Source organism: Mesoplodon densirostris, chromosome 1, assembly GCF_025265405.1.
Source record: "Mesoplodon densirostris isolate mMesDen1 chromosome 1, mMesDen1 primary haplotype, whole genome shotgun sequence".
NCBI classification, from domain to species: domain Eukaryota; kingdom Metazoa; phylum Chordata; class Mammalia; order Artiodactyla; family Ziphiidae; genus Mesoplodon; species Mesoplodon densirostris.
The window spans coordinates 191,982,067-192,004,162 of NC_082661.1; the positions used below are offsets into that span (position 1 = coordinate 191,982,067).

A 22,096-nucleotide genomic window follows, 5' to 3' on the forward strand; every position below is an offset into this window, starting at 1 on the left:
CCGCTGAGCCTGCACGTCCAGAGCCTGTTCTCTGCAACGGGAGAGGCCACAACAGTGAGAGGCCCGTGTACCACAAAAAAAAAAAACAAAAAAACCCACAAAACTACAGTGAACATCCTACTTAATCATAAATTATTAAAAGCTAATAAACTATGAAATTAGACAATGATACCCATTATCACTTTTAGTTAGCAGTTTACTGGTGGTCTTAGCAAGTGCAATAAAGAAAAAGAATAAAAGATATAAGAATTAGAAAAATAATATTAAAAGTAGAATTTACAGATGATATGATTGCATAAATTGACATTAAAATGCATTAGGATTAAAAAGAATTGAGCAAAGTGGTTGAATACATATTTAGCAAGTGTTCAGCAAGGTGGGAATACCAAGAAGTATACAAAACTCAACTGCACTCTACAAACCAGCAACATCCATTAAGATACTATTTATTTTCAAAAAGACTATAAAAGCATCAAAAAAGTCAATACCTAGAATAAATGTAATAAAAAATGCACAAGACCAATACACAGAAACCTAAAACTAAATAATGAGATAAATTAGAGAAGGCACAATAAATAAAAGAATATTCTACACTGTTAGATTAGAAAACCCAGTGTTGTAAACATGTCAATTCTTTCCAAAGCAATCTACAGTTGACCCTTGAACAATACAGGGATTAGGGGTCCTGACTCCTGTACAGTCAAAAATTTACATATAACCTTACAGTCAGCCCTTCATATCCACGGTTCCACATCCACAGATTCAACCAAACGTGGATCCTACAGTACTGTTCATTGAAAAAAAAATCTGCGTATAAGTGGACCTGTGCGGTTCAAACCTGTGTTGTTCAAGAGTCAACTGTATCCCCAATCAAAATCCCCACACTTGGGGGAGGGGAGAAATTTGAAAAGCTGTTTCTAGCAATTTTAATGAAAATAAAAGGCAAAAGAAGCATGGGGCCAAAACTAGCCAAGACTTTATAATCAAATCAAGAGGGAAGACTTACTCTACAGTATCACAAAACACTTTATAAAACTGCCATAATTAACAACAATGTTATACCGCCGTAAAGACTAGTGGAAGAGAACAAAAAATAGAGAATCTAGAAATACCATACAAACATTGATGATTCATGACAAAGATGGCACAAAAAAAACAGTAATGAAAGGACAGTCTTTTCAATAAATGGCTAAAGGTTAATTTAATACACACATGGAAAAACTGACTCCTGTGTTACACAAACTCAATTCTGGGAATACTATAGCTCTAAGTGTTGCAGTAGAAAATGGAGTTTTTAGATACTAACATAGGAGAATACATTCATGAGCTTGAGGTAGAGAAAAATTCTTAAAGAGAACACAAAAGCAGTACCACACTAGAAAGATCAATAAAGCAGAGTATGTTAAATTTTTTCTGTTCATCAAGAGACAAATTAAGAGAGTGAAAAAGCAACAAGAGCACCAGAAAAGGTATTTGCAACATATGTATCAACAAACAGCTTATATCTAAAACACATGAAAAACTCCTTAAAAATTACACACACACACCACACATGCCATATGGCTGGGTCAACAGGCTATATCCATAGAAACAAGAGATACTTAATTTTTAAACAAGAAGGAAATAACATACACATGAGGCTATATCCATAGAGACAAGAGATACTTCATTTTTAAACAAGAAGGAAATAACATACACATGCTTTGTATACAACTTAACAGCCACATATTCTTAATTTCTTACTAAAAGGACTTCTCTAATAAGTTTGTTATCTCTCTCTCATCAATCAACCAAAAAACTTTTAAATAACATTAATTTGATTTCACCTTTTTGTAAATCTTATGATTTTTTTAAAATTTTGTATGTAGGTGGGTGTCTTCTATGATACAATTAAAAAGAGAACAGCCAAAATATTGTGATGATGGCCTCTACTGAGATCTAGATTTCTCTAGCTCTGTTTCAAGATTCTGTATTTTAGAAAGGCATTATTCCAAGAAAAATATCTGAATTTAGTAGCATCTCCATTCTTTTAAATGTATCTTGAGTGTTTAAACAAACAAAAAAGTTTTAAGTCAAATACTTAATAGCTTTCTTACATTAAAAATTTTTCATTTGGAATAACACTATTTTGATCAGATAAATCTGGTGTTCTTAATTAAAATCTTGCTTTCAAAATTTCCACAGATGTGTAGTGAATCAAACAAGTCATTTCATTCAGGAAAAATGTGCACAATATGTGGGTTCCAAACATTCTGCATCAAATTCAAACAATTGATAACTATGTATCTTTGTGATTAAGAGCAAGACAATCTTGAGTTCACAGCTCTGGCATTAATCAGCTGTGTACTTAGGTAAATTACTTTATTCTCTGAATCTCAGAATTTGCATCTGTATAATGCCAGTAAAAATTCCTACCTCCTAGGTTCCTAAAAATATTCAACAAGATAATGTAACTAAAGATCCTAACATAAAGCACTCAGTATGTCAAAAGAAGAATGTCCCACTACCATGGAATATACTAATGTCAGGAACTTCAATCCTATAAGCAGTTATAAAACAATGGTCAGATGCCTCCAATAAAAATTTTTAAAAATAATAATAACAACAACTAAAAAAAAATGGTCAGAAGCTCTTAAGCAACATGTGATCTATTAGCTAACGGTAATATCTGTAGAGTTTACTGCTTTGTCATTAATATTTACCTGCAAGATTGTCAAGCATGAAGTTCAGTAGCTTTCGGGTTCCATCTGGGTCCTGGTACAAATTGAGAATATCCTGTGATAAAGGATTGCCTAAAGACAGAGAGAAAAATAAAATCTGTAAGAGTTACAATTGGAAGACAAAACAAATGTACACTATAAAACAAAATACTAATTTTCTAAAGTGAATTTTACTGTACTTAATCTGTTACATAAATTTAAAGAAATCATAGGAACTAAATACTCTTTGTTGAGAAAGTCATAAAGAAAAACTTCAAAAGAATTATTTCTTGCCAGATTTCAGTTTATACTCTATACCTATATAATTTGGGTGTGTCAAAATCACATATATACATACATACACACACACACACACACACACACATACACATATTAATCTTGGTCAGTTCTGAAGTAATATCAAAACTTAGCACCCTTCAGTAACCCATAGGTTCTACATTTATCTTTGAAGTTAATACTCTAACTGAAAGAAAAACAGACTTGTATGAGAAAGAATGAGTGATATAAAAAAGGAGGGTCTTCCTAGTTCGAATATTTATACTACACATGGAGAAAAGGAAGGTATTTCAAGTGAAAAGAAAACCTATCATTACCAAGATGAGTTAATGAAATGTAGAGGGAAATAAGAATTTTTTTATGACAGTGATCAGGGGTATCTGAATACTGAGAGTACAGATTTATCAAATTTCAAAAAACAAACTACTGTTAACAGTCTATATATTCTCTTAAGAAATAAAGGCAGTATTTATTAAGATAAGCATGCAAAAAAGTCTAGCAAACAGATTTGAAAAAAACAAAAATTGTAGAACTTTCAGAAATGATGTTTCTAATTATTAAAACAAAATCTTTAATGCAACACACACCAATCAGAATAGCTAAAATTAAAACGCAATGACCAACGAAGTGGTTAGAAAGAATGTGAAGTACCTGGAACTCTCAGAAGTTGCTGGTGAAAGTGTAAAATAGTACAACTATGGTGAAAATCTGGTTAGCAGCTTCCAACTGACTTGAAAGTGGGAAAAAGAAACTTCCTGGGTTGATGGAAATGTTCTACATCTTGAGTTAAGCAGTTACTTTTGTCAAAATTAGTCCAGCAGCATACTTAAGTATTTGGGTATTTTACCGTATGTAATTATAATTCAATAAAGTACTAGGGGAAAAAACCATGAGTGAGTTAGGCAGTAGATGACATACAGCTGAAAATAAAATAAGTGAACAGGAAAACTATATTCAAAGAAATTACCCAGAATGCATCACTGAGCATCAAGAAAATAGAAAATATGAGACAAAAATATGGGAGGGAGAACAAGAAATCTTAATATATATTTAATTGGAGCTCTAGAAAGAGAGAACAGTACTTTGGTTTCTGGTCTGACGTGTAAAGAGACTGGAAGTTGTCACTCCCACCTCCACAACTGAGGTCACAAGGCAAACTGCTGTCCTGAACAAAAGCAGGGCCCCACACTTTGCTGCATTTTACTCCCCAGGGTCCTAATGGGTTCCCACTATAAAGACTGGAGAAAAAAACCCCTGTGCTTCTGTTAGGGGAGAGGGAAAGTAATGTTCTCCTCAACCAATTCTGCCCACAAGGGAAACCATTTTACCAGAGTACAACTAAGTGGGGTTTTACCAAAGCCTAACCAACCCAATATTTCTCTTATCCCACTTCAGCCCCCTCTAGTGTGTGGGGAGGAAGGATACCCAACTCAGACTCACCAAAAGACTGAGACCTAATCATAGGACTAGAGGACTCTTCCTCTCCTTCACACTTCATCACATCAATAGAGCTCCTATATAACAGAGGGTTAGAGCTCAAGAACTGCAAGCCTCAGATCCTAGATAAAGAGTCTCTGGAAAAACCCAAGGATAACAGAGGTGACAAAAACAAGGACATGAGAGGAAATTTTAGACTCTGACACACAAGATGGAATAAATAGTAAACACATTCTGACTCCTAGCCAGAAGGGGATTAGAGAGAGGAGAAATGAGAGAGGCAATATTCAAAAAGAAAAAGGCCACAAACTTTCAAAAGCTAACTTTTTAAAAATTGAATAAACTGATACAGAAGCACAACATATACAAAGAAGTTTACAAAAACTTTCATTTTACGTTGTACTGCAAACTAGAGAATGCTAATGGCAAATACAACACTTTAAAACCAGATAGGGAAAAAGGATCAATTACTTCTAAAGAAAAAAATATGAGAATGTCAACAAAATTCATTAACAACAACACAATACAGTACAGTAACAGTAACAATACAATAGAATAATATCTCTAAAGAGTTGCAAGATGGTATTTGAGACCTTAATACTCCTCTACCAGGCACCAATATAAAAAGTAGACAGAAAATCAATAAAGATGAAGAAGACCCTAACAACACTCAAACAACTAACAGATATCTATATAATACTCTACTCAAAAACAGGAAGATATACTTTCTTTTCGAGTACATATGAATATTCACCAAGAGACACCATACTCTGGGCCAGGAAACAAACTATAACATATTTAAATAAAATGAAATCACACAAAGCATACTATCGGACCATAACAAAACTAGAAATTGAAAACAGACAGACATCTGGAAAATCCCCAAGTACTTTAATATAACTAAATCAGTGTTTAGAGGAAAATTTATAGTATCTAATGCTTATATTAGAAAAGAAAAATCTAACATCAGTGACCTAACCTCCATATTAAGAATCTAAAAAAAAGAAGAGCAAATATACCCCCAAAGAAACCAAAAGGAAGGAGCTAATAAAGAGCCAAAATCTATAAAATCTAAAATAGGAAAACAACAGATTACTACTGAACTCAAAAGATGGTACTTTGAAAGAGGCAATAAAATTGACAAACCTCTCTTTGACCGGACAAAAAGACACAAACTATACACATCAAGAATGAAAGACGGAACAACCCTTGATACATTAAAAGGGTAGAGAATATTAAAAAATATTTATGTGCATAAATTCAACAACTCAGAAGAAATGAATAAGTTCCTTCAAAGACAGAAACTACCACACCTCAAAAAGAAATGGATAGAGAACAGCAAAAATGGCAGAGAAGAAAGACAAGATCCAGCCTCATCCACCAGAACACAGGCACTAGTCCCCCCCACCAGGAAGCCTACACAACCCACTGAAACAACCTTAGCCACTGGGGAAAGACACCAAAAACAACAGGAACAACGAACCTGCAGCCTGCAAAAAAGAGACCCCAAACACAGTAAGATAAGCAAAATGAGAAGACAGAAAAACACACAGCAGGTGAAGGGGCAAGATAAAAACCCACCAGACCTAGCAAATGAAGAGGAAATAGGCAGTCTACCTGAAAAAGAATTCAGAATAATGATAGTAAAGATGATCCAAAATCTTGGAAATAGAATAGACAAAATGCAAGAAACACTTAACAATGACCTAGAAGAACTAAAGATGAATCAAGCATCGATTAAAAACACAATAAATGGGGCCTCCCTGGTGGCGCAAGTGGTTGAGAGTCCGCCTGCCGATGCAGGGGATACGGGTTCGTGCCCCGGTCTGGGAGGATCCCATATGCCGCGGAGCGGCTGGGCCCGTGAGCCATGGCCGCTGAGCCTGCACGTCCGGAGCCTGCGCGTCCGGAGCCTGTGCTCCGCAACGGGGGAGGCCACAACAGTGAGAGGCCCGCATACCGCAAAAAAAAAAAAAAAAAAAAAAAAAAAAAAACACAATAAATGAAATGAACAATACTCTAGATGGGATCAATAGAAGAATAACTGAGGAAGAAGAATGGATAAGTGATGTGGAAGATAAAATAGTGGAAATAACTGCTGCAGAGCAGAATAAAGAAAACAGAATGAAAAGAACTGAGGACAGTCTCAAAGACCTCTGTTACAACATTAAACGCACCAACATTCGAACTGTAGGAGTTCCAGAAGAAGAAGAGTAAAAGAAAGGGACTGAGAAAATATTTGAAGAGATTATACTTGAAAACTTCCCTAATATGGGAAAGGAAATAGTTAATCAAGTCCAGGAGACACAGACACTCCCATACAGAATAAATCCAAGGAGAAATACGCCAAGACACATATTAATCAAACTGGAAAAAATTAAATACAAAGAACACATATTAAAAGCAGCAAGGGAAAAGCAACAAATAACACACAAGGGAATCCCCATCAGGTTAACAGCTTATCTCTCAGCAGAAACTCTAAAAGCCAGAAGAGAGTGGCAGGACATTTAAAGTGATGAAGGAGAGAAACCTGCAACCAAGATTACTCTACCCAGCAAGGATCTCATTCAGATTTGATGGAGAAATTAAAACGTTTACAGACAAGCAAAAGCTGAGAGAGTTCAGCACCACCAAACCAGCTTTACAACAAATACTGAAGGAAATTCTCTAGGCAAGAAACACAAGAGAAGGAAAACACCTACAATAACGAACCCAAAACAATTAAGGAAATGGGAATAGGAACATACATATCAATAATTACCTTAAATGTAAATGGACTAAATGCTCCCACCAAAAGACACAGATTGGCTGAATGGATACAAAAACAAGACCCATATATATGCTGTCTACAAGAGACCCACTTCAGACCTAGAGACACATACAGATTGAAAGTAAGGGGATGGAAAAAGATATTCCATGCAAATGGAAATCAAAAGAAAGCTGGAGTACCAATTCTTATATCAAAAAAAATAGACTTTAAAATAAAGACTATTAGAAGAGACAAAGAAGGACACTACATAATGATCAAGGGATCGATCCAAGAAGAATATATAGCAATTGTAAATATTTATGCACCCAACATAGGAGCACCTCAATACATAAGGCAAATACTAAAAGCCATAAAAGGGGAACTGGACACTAACACAATCATAGTAGGGGACTTCAATACCCCACTTTCACCAATGGACAGATCATCCAAAATGAAAATAAATAAGGAAACACAAGCTTTAAATGATACATTAAACAAGATGGACTTAATTGATATTTATAGGACATTCCATCCAAAAACAACAGAATACACATTTTTCTCAAGTGCTCATGGAACATTCTCCAGGATAGATCATATCTTGGGTCACAAATCAAGCCTTGGTAAATTTAAGAAAATTGAAATTGTATCAAGTATCTTTTCTGACCACAATGCTATGAGACTAGACATCAATTACAGGAAAAGATCTGTAAAAAATACAAACACATGGAGGCTAAACAATACACTACTCAATAACGAAGTGATCACTGAAGAAATCAAAGAGGAAATTAAAAAATACCTAGAAACAAATGACAATGGAGACACGACGACTCAAAACCTATGGGATGCAGCAAAAGCAGTTCTAAGGGGGAAGTTTATAGCAATACAATCCCACCTTAAGAAACAGGAAACATCTCAAGTAAACAACCTGACCCTGCACCTAAAGCAATTAGAGAAAGAAGAACAAAAAACCCCCAAAGTTAGCAGAAGGAAAGAAATCATAAAGACCAGATGAGAAATAAATGGAAAAGAAATGAAGGAAATGACAGCAAAGATCAATAAAACTAAAAGCTGGTTCTTTGAGAAGATAAACAAAATTGATAAACCATTAGCCAGACTCATCAAGAAAAAAAGGGAGAAGACTCAAATCAATAGAATTAGAAATGAAAAAGGAGAAGTAACAACTGACACTGCAGAAATACAAAAGATCATGAGAGATTACAACAAGCAACTTTATGCCAATAAAATGGACAACCTGGAAGAAATGGACAAATTCTTAGAAATGCACAACCTGCCAAAACTGAATCAGGAAGAAATAGAAAATATGAATAGACCAATCACAAGCACTGAAATTGAAACTGTGGTTAAAAATCTTCCAACAAACAAAAGCCCAGGACCAGATGGCTTCACAGGCGAATTCTATCAAACTTTTAGAGAAGAGCTAACAACTATACTTCTCAAACTCTTCCAAAATATAGCCGAGAGAGGAACACTCCCAAACTCATTCTACGAGGCCATCATCACCTTGATACCAAAACCAGGCAAGGATGTCACAGAGAAAGAAAACTACAGGCCAATATCACTGATGAACATAGATGCAAAAATCCTCAACAAAAATACTAGCAAACAGAATCCAACAGCACATTAAAAGGATCATACACCATGATCAAGTGGGGTTTATTCCAGGAATGCAAGGATTCTTCAATATACACAAATCAATCAACGTGATACACCATATTAACAAATTGAAGGAGAAAAACCATATGATCATTTCAACAGATGCAGAGAAAGCTTTCGACAAAATTCAACACCCATTTATGATAAAAACCCTGCAGAAAGTAGGCATAGAGGGAACTTTCCTCGACATAATAAAGGCCATATATGACAAACCCACATCCAACATTGTCCTCAATGGTGAAAAACTGAAAGCATTTCCACTAAGATCAGGAACAAGACAAGGTTGCCCACTCTCACCACTCTTATTCAACATAGTTTTGGAAGTTTTAGCCACAGCAATCAGAGAAGAAAAGGAAATAAAAGGAATCCAAATTGGAAAAGAAGAAGTAAAGCTGTCACTGTTTGCAGATGACATGATACTATACATAGAGAATCCTAAAGATGCTACCAGAAAACTACTAGAGCTAATCAATGAATTTGGTAAAGTAGCAGGATACAAAATTAATGCACAGAAATCTCTGGCATTCCTCTACACTAATGATGAAAAATCTGAAATTGAAATCAAGAAAACACTCCCATTTACCACTGCAACAAAAAGAATAAAATATCTAGGAATAAACCTACCTAAGGAGACAAAAGACCTGTATGCAGAAAATTATAAGACACTGATGAAAGAAATTAAAGATGATACAAATAGATGGAGAGATATACCATGCTCCTGGATTGGAAGAATCAACATTGTGAAAATGACTCTACTACCCAAAGCAATCTACAGATTCAATGCAATCCCTATCAAAATACCACTGGTATTTTTCACAGAACTAGAACAAAAAGTTTCAAAATTTGTTTGGAAATGCAAAAGACCCCGAACAGCCAAAGAAGTCTTGAGAACGAAAAACGAAGCTGGAGGAATCAGCTCCCTGACTTCACACTATCCTACAAAGCTACAGTAATCAAGACAGTGTGGTACTGGCACAAAAACAGAAAGATAGATCAATGGAACAGGAGAGAAAGCCCAGAGGTAAACCCACACACATATGGTCAACTTATGTTTGATAAAGGAGGCAGGAATGTACAGTGGAGAAAGGAGAGCCTCTTCAATAAGTGGTGCTGGGAAAACTGGACAGGGACATGTGAAAGTATGAGATTAGACCACTCCCTAACACCAAACACAAAAATAAGCTCAAAATGGATTAAAGACCTAAATGTAAGGCCAGAAACTATCAAACTCTTAGAGGAAAACATAGGCAGAACACTCATGACATAAATCACAGCAAGATCCTTTTGGACCCACCTCCTAGAGAAATGGAAATAAAAACAAAGATAAACAAATGGGACCTAGGAAAGTTGAAAGTTTTTGCACAGCAAAGGAAACCATAAACAAGACCAAAAGACAACCCTCAGAATGGGAGAAAATATTTGCAAATGAAGCAACTGACAAAGGATTAATCTCCAAAATTTATAAACAGCTCATGCAGCTCAATAGCAAAGAAACAAACAACCCATTCCAAAAATGGGCAGAAGACCTAAACAGACATTTCTCCAACGAAGATATACAGACTGCCAACAAACACATGAAAGAATGCTCAACATTATTAATCATTAGAGAAATGCAAATCAAAACTACAATGAGATATCATCTCACACCAGTCAGAATGGCCATCATCAAAATATCTAGAAACAATAAATGCTGGAGAGGGTGTGGAGAAATGGGAACACTCTTGCACTGCTGGTGGGAATGTGAATTGGTACAGCCACTATGGAGAACAGTATGGAGGTCCCTTAAAAATCTACAAATAGAACTACCATATGACCCAGCAATCCCACTACTGGGCATATACCCTGAGAAAACCATAATTCCAAAAGAGTCATGGGGCTTCCCTGGTGGCCCAGTGGTTGAGAGTCCGCCTGCCGATGCAGGGGACATGGGTTTGTGCCCCAGTCCGGGAAGATCCCACATGCTGCGGAGCAGCTGGGCCTGTGAGCCATGGCCGTAGAGCCTGCGCGTCCGGAGCCTGTGCTCCACAATGGGAGAGGCCACAACAGTGAGAGGCCCACATACCGCAAAAAAAAAAAAAAAAAGAGTCATGTACCAAAATGTTCATTGCAGCTCTGTTTACAATAGCCCGCAGATGGAAACAACCTAAGTGTCCATCATCGGATGAATGGATAAAGAAGATGTGGCACATGTATACAATGGAATATTACTCAGCCATAAAAAGAAACGAAATTGAGTTATTTGTAGTGAGGTGGATGGACCTAGAGTCTGTCATACAGAGTGAAGTAAGTCAGAAAGAGAAAGACAAATACCGTATGCTAACACATATATGTGGAATTTAAGGGAAAAAATGTCATGAAGAACCTAGGGGTAAAACAGGAATAACGACACAGACCTACTTGAGAATGGACTTGAGGATATGGGGAGGGGGAAGGGTAAGCTATGACAAAGTGAGAGAGGCATGGACATATATACACTACCAAACGTAAGGTAGATAGCTAGTGGGAAGCAGCCGCCGAGCACAGGGAGATCAGATCGGTGCTTTGTGGACACCTGCAGGGGTGGGAGGGAGGGAGACGCAAGAGGAAAGGGATATGGGAACAGATGTATATGTATAACTGATTCACTTTGTTATAAAGCAGAAACTAACACACCATTGTGAAGCAATTATACTGCAATAAAGTTGTAAAAAAAAAACAGAACTCCAAAATTTTGCCCCTCTACAAAAGCAGTATCAAAAACCAAAAAAGCTAGCAAAACTTGCAGAGTCAACTATTTCAGAACTTTGGAAATTAACTAAATGATTACGGCAACCCAGGGGGTATTTATTCAAGAAAAAAGGACAGTGATTTGTGGAGTTTTAAACCTTCTCCTGGTCCCTCATTGCCAGGGAAGCTTGGCAGCCACTGGAGCAACCAAAACTGAGCTGGAGCACTCTCAAAGCCTCATTCCCAAATACTAGTCATTATCTGACCTGTGTGCTGGTTCCTCTACTCTTGCATAGTGTTAAAAGACTTCTTCCTGGATGGGAAGGAGGAAACTGTTACTGGCAAATGTTTTAAATTTGTAGGTGTCCGAGGTCATGGAAACAGATGGAGCAAACAACAGACTAACCAAAAAGCTTAAAAGGAAAAACTTGGGAATGAGATGTCAGTACGTGCTCCAAAAAGCTCTGACATACTTCTGGGACTCTAGAAGGTCATATGGACATGAAGGCCTATGCACATGCTTAGGAAAGACCTAAAAATAGCCTAAGCTCTCACCTCTGTCTGACCTTGAGGCTTTGCAATGAAGGAAGTGAAGGACAAGGTGGAGTTATAACCTTCTTGGCTGAGTAATGAAGGTGAGCCCCAAAACACACACCAAGCCACTTGGCCAGGAGTGGGAAACCTACTGGTTACAGGCAGTTAAGGAAATCTCTGTCCAACCATTAGCTGACCATAAACTGAATAAAAACACTTCAATGGCCACACATGACAAAGCATACAAAATTTATAGAATTGGTTCTGAAAAGTCACTAAAGCAACAAACAACAAATAACACAAGCAGCAACAACAGACATCCCTGGGAAGGGGAGACAGTCTAATTCCAAAGTTGCTGCATTATTTAAAATGTCCAGTTCTTAACAAACAAACAAAAAAAAACTATGAAACATACAAAGAAACAAGAGAGTATATCCCATACAAACGGAGAAGAGCCATCAATAAAAACTGTCCCTAAGAACAATAAAAATTGTACCCAAGGACTTAATAGAAAACACTTTGAAAATCCACTATTTTAATATGCTTAAAGAGCTGAAGAAAACCATGTCTAAAGAATTAAAATAAAGTATGAGAATGATATCTCACCAGAGAATATCAAAAAAGAAACAGAAATTATAAAAAGGAACCAAATAGAAATTATAAAACAAAACAAAATCACTAGAAGGGCTCAAGAGCAGTATTGAACAGATAGAAGAAAAGATCTGTGACCCTGAAGAGATGTTAGTTGAAGTTACACAGTCTGAAAAAAAGAAAAAAGAATGAAGAAAAATTAACAGAGCTCAGAGATCTATCAGACAACAAGTGTACCAATATATGCAAAATGGGAGTCCCAGAAGAGGAGGAGAAAAAAGAACAGGAAAAAAATGTAAAGAAAAAATGGTCAAAAGATCGCAAATTTAATGAAAAGCATTAATAGAAGAAGCTCAATAAACTCCAAGTAAAATAAAATGTAAGTGAGATATACTCCTGGACAAATTATAATAAAACTGTGCAAAGTCAAATATAGAAAAAGAATCTTGAAAGCTCTAAGACAGAAGTAACTCATGGTAAACAGATCCTCAAAATAAGATTAACAGCTGGTTTCTCATCAGAAACCATGGAGCCCAAAAGGCAGTAGAATAACATATTCAAAGTACTGAAAGGGGAAAAAGAAACAAAACAAACAAACAAACAAAAAACTATCGGGGGACCCTGGGAAGATGGCGTTAGAGTAAGACGGGGAGATCACCTTCCTCCCCACAGATACATCAGAAATTCATCTACACGTGGAACAACTCCTACAGAACACCTACTGAACGCTGACAGAAGACCTCAGACCCCCCAAAAGGCAAGAAACTCCCCACATACCTGGGTAGGGCAAAAGAAAAAAGAATAAACAGAGACAAAAGGATAGGGACGGGACCTGCACCAGTGGGAGGGAGCCGTGAAGGAGGAAAGGTTTCCACACACTACAAGCCCCTTCGCGGGCGGAGACTGCAGGTGGCGGAGGGGGAAAGCTTCGGAGTAGCGGAGGAGAGCACAGCAACAGGGGTGTGGAGGGCAAAGCGGAGAGATTCCGGCACAGAGGATCGGTGCCCTCAGGCACACACCAGCCCGAGAGGCTTGTCTGCTCGGCCGCCGGGGCGGGCGGGGCTGGGAGCTGAGGCTCGGGTATCGGCTTTCAGTCGGAGCGCAGGGAGAGGACTGGGGCTGGCGGCAGGAAGAGAGCCTTAGGGGGTTAGTGCACCACGGCTAGCCCGGAGGGAGTCCAGGGAAAGGGTCTGGAGCTGCCGAAGAGGCAACAGGCTTTTTCTTCCCTTTTGTTTCCTGGTGCGCGAGGAGAGGGCATTGAGAAGGCTGCTTTGGGAAGCGCCGGAGAGGGGCGCGAGCCGCGGATAAAGGCGCGGACCCCGGAGACGGGCGTGGGATGCTGGGGCTGTTGCTACTGCCGCCGCCGCGGGGCCTGTATGCAAGCGCGGGTCACTGTCCGCCCCGCCTTCCGGGGGGCCTGTGCAACCCGCCACTGCCGGGGTCCCGGAACCCGGGGATGGCTTTCCCGGGAAAGTGCACGGAGCGCCTCGGTCTGGTGCAACATCACGCCGGCCTCTGCCGCCGCAGGCCCGCCCCACACTGTGCGCCCCTACCTCCCCTCTGCCTGAGTGAGCCAGAGCCCCCGAATCAGCGGCTCCTTTAAACCCGTCCTGTCTGAGCGAAGAACGGACGCCCTCGGGCGACCTACGCGCAGAGGCGGGGCCCGATCCAAGGCTGAGACCCGGGAACTGTGAGAGCAGAGAAGAGACGGGGAAATCTCTCTGTGCAGCCTCGGAGGCAGCGAATTAAAGCTCCACGGTCCACTTGATGTGCCCTGCGTCTGTGGAGTGGATGAATGGACAGCGAATCATCCCAAATTGAGGAAGTGGACTTTGAGGACAAGATTTAAGGCTTTCCCCCCTTTTCCTCTTTTTACAACGAATTATCCCAAATTAAGGAGGTGGACTTGGAGAGCAAGATTTTTGATTTTTTCCCCCTGCTCTCTTTTTGTTAATGTGTATGTGTATTCTTCTGTGTAAGATTCTCTCTGTATAGCTTTGCTTCCACCATATGTCCCAGGGTTCTATATGTCCTTTTTTTTTAATAATTACTTTTTAATTTTAATAACGATACTATATTTCATACTTTATTCTATTTTACTTTACCTGCTCTTTTTTTCCTACCTTCCCTTCCTCCCTCCCTCCCTCTGCCCCTCCTTTCCTTCTTTCTCTCTTTCTTTCCTTCCTCCCTCCCTCCCTCCCTTCTTCCTTTCACTCTTTCTTTTTCTTTCCTTCTTCCCTCCCTCCCTCCCTCCTGTCTTTCTTTCCTTCCTCCCTCCCTCCCATCCCTCTTCCTTTCACTTTCTTTTTCTTTGCTTCCTCCCTCCCTCCTGTCTTTCTTTCTTTCTTTCCTTCCTCCCTCCCTCCCTCCCTTCTTCCATTCACTCTTCCTTTTTCTTTCATTCCTCCCTCTCTCCCTCCTTTCTTTCTTTCCATCCTTCCTCCTTTCTCTTTCGTCCTTCCTTCCTTCCTTTCTATCCTTCTTCCTTTCTTTCTCTCTCTCTTTCTTTCTTCTACTAATTCTTTCTTTCTACTTTTTCTCCCTTTTATTCTGAGCCGGGTAGATGAAAGGCTCTTGGTGCTGCAGCCAGGAGTCAGTGCTGTGCCTCTGAAGTGGGAGAGCCAACTTCAGGACACGGGTCCACAAGAGACCTCCCAGCTCCACATAATATCAAGCAGCGAAAATCTCCCAGAGATCTCTATCTCAACACCAGCACCCAACTTCAGTCAACGACCAGCAAACTACAGTGCTGGTCGCCCTATGCCAAGCAACTAGCAAGGCAGGAACACAACCCCACCCATTAACAGAGAGGCTGCCTAAAAACATAATAAGGCCACAGGCACCCCAAAACACACCACCAGACGTGGTCCTGTCCACCAGAAAGACAAGATCGAGCCTCAACCACCAGAACACAGGCACTAGTCCCCCCCACCAGGAAGCCTACACAACCCACTGAAACAACCTTAGCCACTGGGGACAGACAACAAAAACAACAGGAACTACGAATCTGCAGCCTGCAAAAAGGAGACCCCAAACACAGTAACATAAGCAAAATGAGAAGACAGAAAAACACACAGCAGGTGAAGGAGCAAGATAAAAACCTACCAGACCTAACAAATGAAGAGGTAATAGGCAGTCTACCTGAAAAAGAATTCAGAATAATGATAGTAAAGCTGATCCAAGATTCTATTTCCAAGATCCATAATCTTGGAAATAGAATAGACAAAATGCAAGAAACAGTTAACAAGGACCTAGAAGAACTAAAGATGAAACAAGCATCGATTAAAAACACAATAAATGAAATGAAAAATACTGTAGATGGGATCAATAGCAGAATAACTGAGGCAGAAGAACGGATAAGTGAGGTGGAAGATAAAATAGTGGAAATAACTGATGCAGAGCAAAATAAAGAAAAAAGAATGAAAAGAACAGAGGACAGTATCAGAGACCTCTGGGACAATATTAAATGCACCAACATTCGAATTATAGGGGTTCCAGAAGAAGAAGAGAAAAAGAAAGGGACTGAGAAAATATTTGAAGAGATTATAGTTGAAAACTTCCCTAATATGGGAAAGGAAATAGTTAATCAAGTCCAGGAGGCACAGAGAGTCCCATACAGAATAAATCCAAGGAGAAATACGCCAAGACACATATTAATCAAACTGTCAAAAATGAAACACAAGGGCCTCCCTGGTGGCGCAGTGGTTGAGAGTCCGCCTGCCGATGCAGGGGATACGGGTTCGTGCCCCGGTCTGGGAGGATCCCATATGCCGCGGAGCGGCTGGGCCCGTGAGCCATGGCCGCTGGGCCTGCGCGTCCGGAGCCTGTGCTCCGCAACAGGAGAGGCCACAACAGTGAGAGGGCCGCATACCGCAAAAAGAAAAAAAAAAAAATGAAACACAAAGAAATCATATTAAAAGCAGCAAGGCAAAAACAACAAATAACACACAAGGGAATCCCCATCAGGTTAACAGCTGATCTCTCAGCAGAAACTCTACAAGCCAGAAGGGAGTGGCAGGACATAATTAAAGTGATGAAGGAGAGAAACCTGCAACCAAGATTACTCTACCCAGCAAGGATCTCATTCAGATTTGATGGAGAAATTAAAACGTTTACAGACAAGCAAAAGCTGAGAGAGTTCAGCACCACCAAACCAGCTTTACAACAAATGCTAAAGGAACTTCTCTAGGCAAGAAACACAACAGAAGGAATATACCTACAATAACGAACCCAAAGCAATTAAGGAAATGGGAATAGGAACATACATATCAATAATTACCTTAAATGTAAATTGACTAAATGCTCCCACCAAAAGACACAGATTGGCTAAATGGATACAAAAAAAGACTCATATATATGCTGTCTACAAGAGACCCACTTCAGACCTAGAGACACATACAGATTGAAAGTAAGGGGATGGAAAAAGATATTCCATGCAAATGGAATCAAAAGAAAGCTGGAGTAGCAATTCTTATATCAGAGAAAATAGATTTTAAAATAAAGACTATTAGAAGAGACAAAGAAGGACACTACATAATGATAAAGGGATCGATCCAAGAGGAAGATATAACAATTGTAAATATTTATGCACCCTATAACATAGGAGCACCTCAATACATAAGGCAAATACTAACAGCCATAAAAGGGGAAATCGACACTAACACAATCATAGTAGGGGACTTTAACACACCACTTTCACCAATGGACAGATCATCCAAAATGAAAATAAATAAGGAAACACAAGCTTTAAATGATACATTAAACAAGATGGACTTAATTGATATTTATAGGACATTCCATCCAAAAACAACAGAATACACATTTTTCTCAAGTGCTCATGGAACATTCTCCAGGATAGATCATATCTTGGGTCACAAATCAAGCCTTGGTAAATTTAAGAAAATTAAAATTGTATCAAGTATCTTTTCCGACCACAATGCTATGAGACTAGATATCAATTACACGAAAAGATCGGTAAAAAATACAAACACATGGAGGCTAAACAATACACTACTCAATAACGAAGTGATCACTGAAGAAATCAAAGAGGAAATTAAAAAATACCTAGAAACAAATGACAATGGAGACGCGACGACCCAAAACCTATGGGACGCAGCAAAAGCAGTTCTAAGGGGGAAGTTTATAGCAATACAATCCCACCTTAAGAAACAGGAAACATCTCGAGTAAACAACCTGACCCTGCACCTAAAGCAATTAGAGAAAGAAGAACAAAAAACCCCCAAAGATAGCAGAAGGAAAGAAATCATAAAGATCAGATCAGAAATAAATGAAGAAGAAATGAAGGAAACGATAGCAAAGATCAATAAAACTAAAAGCTGGTTCTTTGAGAAGATAAACAAAATTGACAAACCATTAGCCAGACTCATCAAGAAAAGAAGGGAGAAGACTCAAATCAATAGAATTAGAAATGAAAAAGGAGAAGTAACAACTGACACTGCAGAAATACAGAAGATCATGAGAGATTATTACAAGCAACTCTATGCCAATAAAATGGACATCCTGGAAGAAATGGACAAATTCTTAGAAATGCACAACCTGCCAAGACTGAATCAGGAAGAAATAGAAAATATGAATAGACCAATCACAAGCACTGAAATTGAAACTGTGATTAAAAATCTTCCATCAAACAAAAGCCCAGGACCAGATGGCTTCACAGGCGAATTCTATCAAACATTTAGAGAAGAGCTAACACCCATCCTTCTCAAACTCTTCCAAACAATTTCAGAGGAAGGAACACTCCCAAACTCATTCTACGAGGCCACCATCACCTTGATACCAAAACCAGGCAAGGATGTCACAAAGAAAGAAAACTACAGACCAATATCACTGATGAACCTACATGCAAAAATCCTCAACAAAATACTAGCAAACAGAATCCAACAGCACATTAAAAGGATCATACACCATGATCAAGTGGGGTTTATTCCAGGAATGCAAGGATTCTTCAATATACGCAAATCAATCAATGTGATACACCATATTAACAAGTTGAAGGAGAAAAACCATATGATCATCTCAATAGATGCAGAGAAAGCTTTCGACAAAATTCAACACCCATTTATGATAAAAACCCTGCAGAAAGTAGGCATAGAGGGATCTTTCCTCAACATAATAAAGGCCATATATGACAAACCCACAGCCAACATTGTCCTCAATGGTGAAAAACTGAAACCATTTCCACTAAGATCAGGAACAAGACAAGGCTGCCCACTCTCACCACTCTTATTCAACCTAGTTTTGGAAGTTTTAGCCACAGCAATCAGAGAAGAAAAGGAAATAAAAGGAATCCAAATCGGAAAAGAAGAAGTAAAGCTGTCACTGTTTGCAGATGACATGATACTATACATAGAGAATCCTAAAGATGCTACCGAAAAACTACTAGAGCTAATCAATGAATTTGGTAAAGTAGCAGGTTACAAAATTAATATACAGAAATCTCTGGCATTCCTGTACACTAATGATGAAAAATCTGAAAATGAAATCAAGAAAACACTCCCATTTACCATTGCAACAAAAAGAATAAAATATCTAGGAATAAACCTACCTAAGGAGACAAAAGACCTGTATGCAGAAAATTATAAGACACTGATGAAAGAACTTAAAGATGATACAAATAGATGGAGAGATATACCATGCTCCTGGATTGGAAGAATCAATATTGTGAAAATGACTCTACTACCCAAAGCAATCTACAGATTCAATGCAATCCCTATCAAACTACCACTGGCATTTTTCACAGAACTAGAACAAAAAAATTCAAATTTGTTTGGAAAAACAAAAGACCCCGAATAGCCAAAGCAATCTTGAGAACGAAAAACGGAGCTGGAGGAATCAGGCTCCCTGACTTCAGACTATACTACAAAGCTACAGTAATCAAGACAGTGTGGTACTGGCACAAAAACAGAAATATAGATCAATGGAACAGGAGAGAAAGCCCAGAGATAAACCCATGCACATATGGTCAACTTAGCTTTGATAAAGGAGGCAGGAATGTACAGTGGAGAAAGGAGAGCCTCTTCAATAAGTGGTGCTGGGAAAACTGGACAGGGACATGTAAAAGTATGAGATTAGATCATTCCCTAACACCATACACAAAAATAAGCTCAAAATGGATTAAAGACCTAAATGTAAGGCCAGAAACTATGAAACTCTTAGAGGAAAACATAGGCAGAACACTCTATGACATAAATCACAGCAAGATCCTTTTGGACCCACCTCCTAGAGATATGGAAATAAAAACAAAGATAAACAAATGGGACCTAATGAAACTTCAAAGCTTTTGCACAGCAAAGGAAACCATAAACAAGACCAAAAGACAACCCTCAGAATGGGAGAAAATATTTGCAAATGAAGCAACTGACAAAGGATTAATCTCCAAAATTTATAAACAGCTCATGCAGCTCAATAGCAAAAAAACAAACAACCCAATCCAAAAATGGGCAGAAGACTTAAATAGGCATTTCTCCAAAGAAGATATACAGACTGCCAACAAACACATGAAAGAATGCTCAACATCATTAATCATTAGAGAAATGCAAATCAAAACTACAATGAGATATCATCTCACACCAGTCAGAATGGCCATCATCAAGAAATCTAGAAACAATAAATGCTGGAGAGGGTGTGGAGAAAAGGGAACACTCTTGCACTGCTGGTGGGAATGTGAATTGGTACAGCCACTATGGAGAACAATATGGAGGTTCCTTAAAAAACTACAAATAGAACTACCATATGACCCAGCAATCCCACTACTAGGCATACACCCTGAGAAAACCATAATTCAAAAAGAGACATGTACCAAAATGTTCATTGCAGCTCTATTCACAATAGCCCAGAGATGGAAACAACCTAAGTGTCCATCATCGGATGAATGGGTAAAGAAGATGTGGCACATATATACAATGGAATATTACTCAGCCATAAAAAGAAACGAAACTGAGCTATTTCTAATGAGGTGGATAGACCTAGAGTCTGTCATACAGAGTGAAGTAAGTCAGAAAGAGAAAGACAAATACCGTATGCTAACACATTTATATGGAATTTTAAAAAAATGTCATGAAGAACCTAGGGGTAAAACAGGAATAAAGACACAGACCTACTTGAGAATGGACTTGAGGATATGGGGAGGGGGAAGGGTAAGCTGTGACAAAACAAAAGAGAGGCATGGACATATATACACTACCAAACGTAAGGTAGATAGATAGTGGGAAGCAGCCGCAGAGCACAGGGAGATCAGCTCGGTGCTTTGTGACCGCCTGGAGGGGTGGGATGGGGAGGGTGGGAGGGAGGGAGATGCATGAGGGAAGGGATGTGGGAACAGATGTATATGTATGACTGATTCACTTTGTTATAAAGCAGAAACTAATTAAAAAAATAAATAAATAAATAAATAAATAAAACTATCAACCAGGAATTCTATATCCAGCAAAAATATCCTTCAAAAATAAAGGGGATAGTAAGACATTCCCATATAAACAGTTCCTCACTACCAGACCAACCTTACAGGAAATACTAACGAGATTCCTCTAGCTGAAATGAAAGGACACAGAACAGTAACTTGAATCCATATGAAAAATCAAGAGTACCAGTAAAGGTACTCTACATAGCACATATAAAAGACAGTATAAATGTAATTTTTGTTTTTAATTTTTTTCTCCTGGTATGAGATAACTGCATACAGCAATAATTATAAATCTATGTCAATGGGCATACAATGTAAAAAGATGACATTTGTAATGATAACAGCATAAAAGAGAAGTGAATGGAGTTACAGGTGCAAAGTTCTTTTATATTATTGAAACTAAATTGCCATTGATCCAAATTAGATTGCTATAAACTAAGATGTTAATTGTAATCCTCAGGGTAACCACTAAGAAAATAACTCAAAATAACATAGTAAAAGAAACAAGGGAATTAAACTGTACACTGGAAAATATCCATTTAGCACAAGAGAAGGCATTAATTGAGGAACAGTGGAACAAAAAGGACATAACACATACAGAAAACAAATAGCAAAATGACTGACATGAATCCTACTTTATCAGCAAACACATTAAATGTAAGTGGATTAAACTCTGATTAAAAGGCAGAGATTAGCAGAAAGAATAAATAAACATGATTCACTATATGCTATCCAGAAGAGAGACACTATAGATCAAAGACATAAATAGATAGAAAGTAAAAGCACAGAAAAAGGTATGACATGCAAACAGTAACCAAAAGAGAGCTGAAGTAGCTACACTAAGACAGGGATAACCTCAATGTCTTATATAAATGAAAGAAACTGAATTAGTAGTTAAAAACTTTTCAACAAAGAAAATTTCAGGCCCATATAGTTTTACTGGAAAATACTACCAATAATATAAGAAAGAAATAATACAAATGGAAA

General features: G+C 38.3%; 1 protein-coding gene across 7 annotated transcripts in view; it reads right to left on the bottom strand.

Moving 5' to 3' along the window:
- Positions 1–22,096, bottom strand: part of CNOT6L (CCR4-NOT transcription complex subunit 6 like) — a 130,103-nt gene that overhangs the window by 41,576 nt on the left and 66,431 nt on the right. For all 7 annotated transcript variants that reach the window (XM_060113653.1, XM_060113617.1, XM_060113634.1 and 4 more), the window contains one exon: positions 2,703–2,792. In XM_060113653.1, the coding sequence (XP_059969636.1) occupies positions 2,703–2,792 (90 nt within the window). The remainder of the gene's footprint in view (positions 1–2,702; positions 2,793–22,096) is intronic.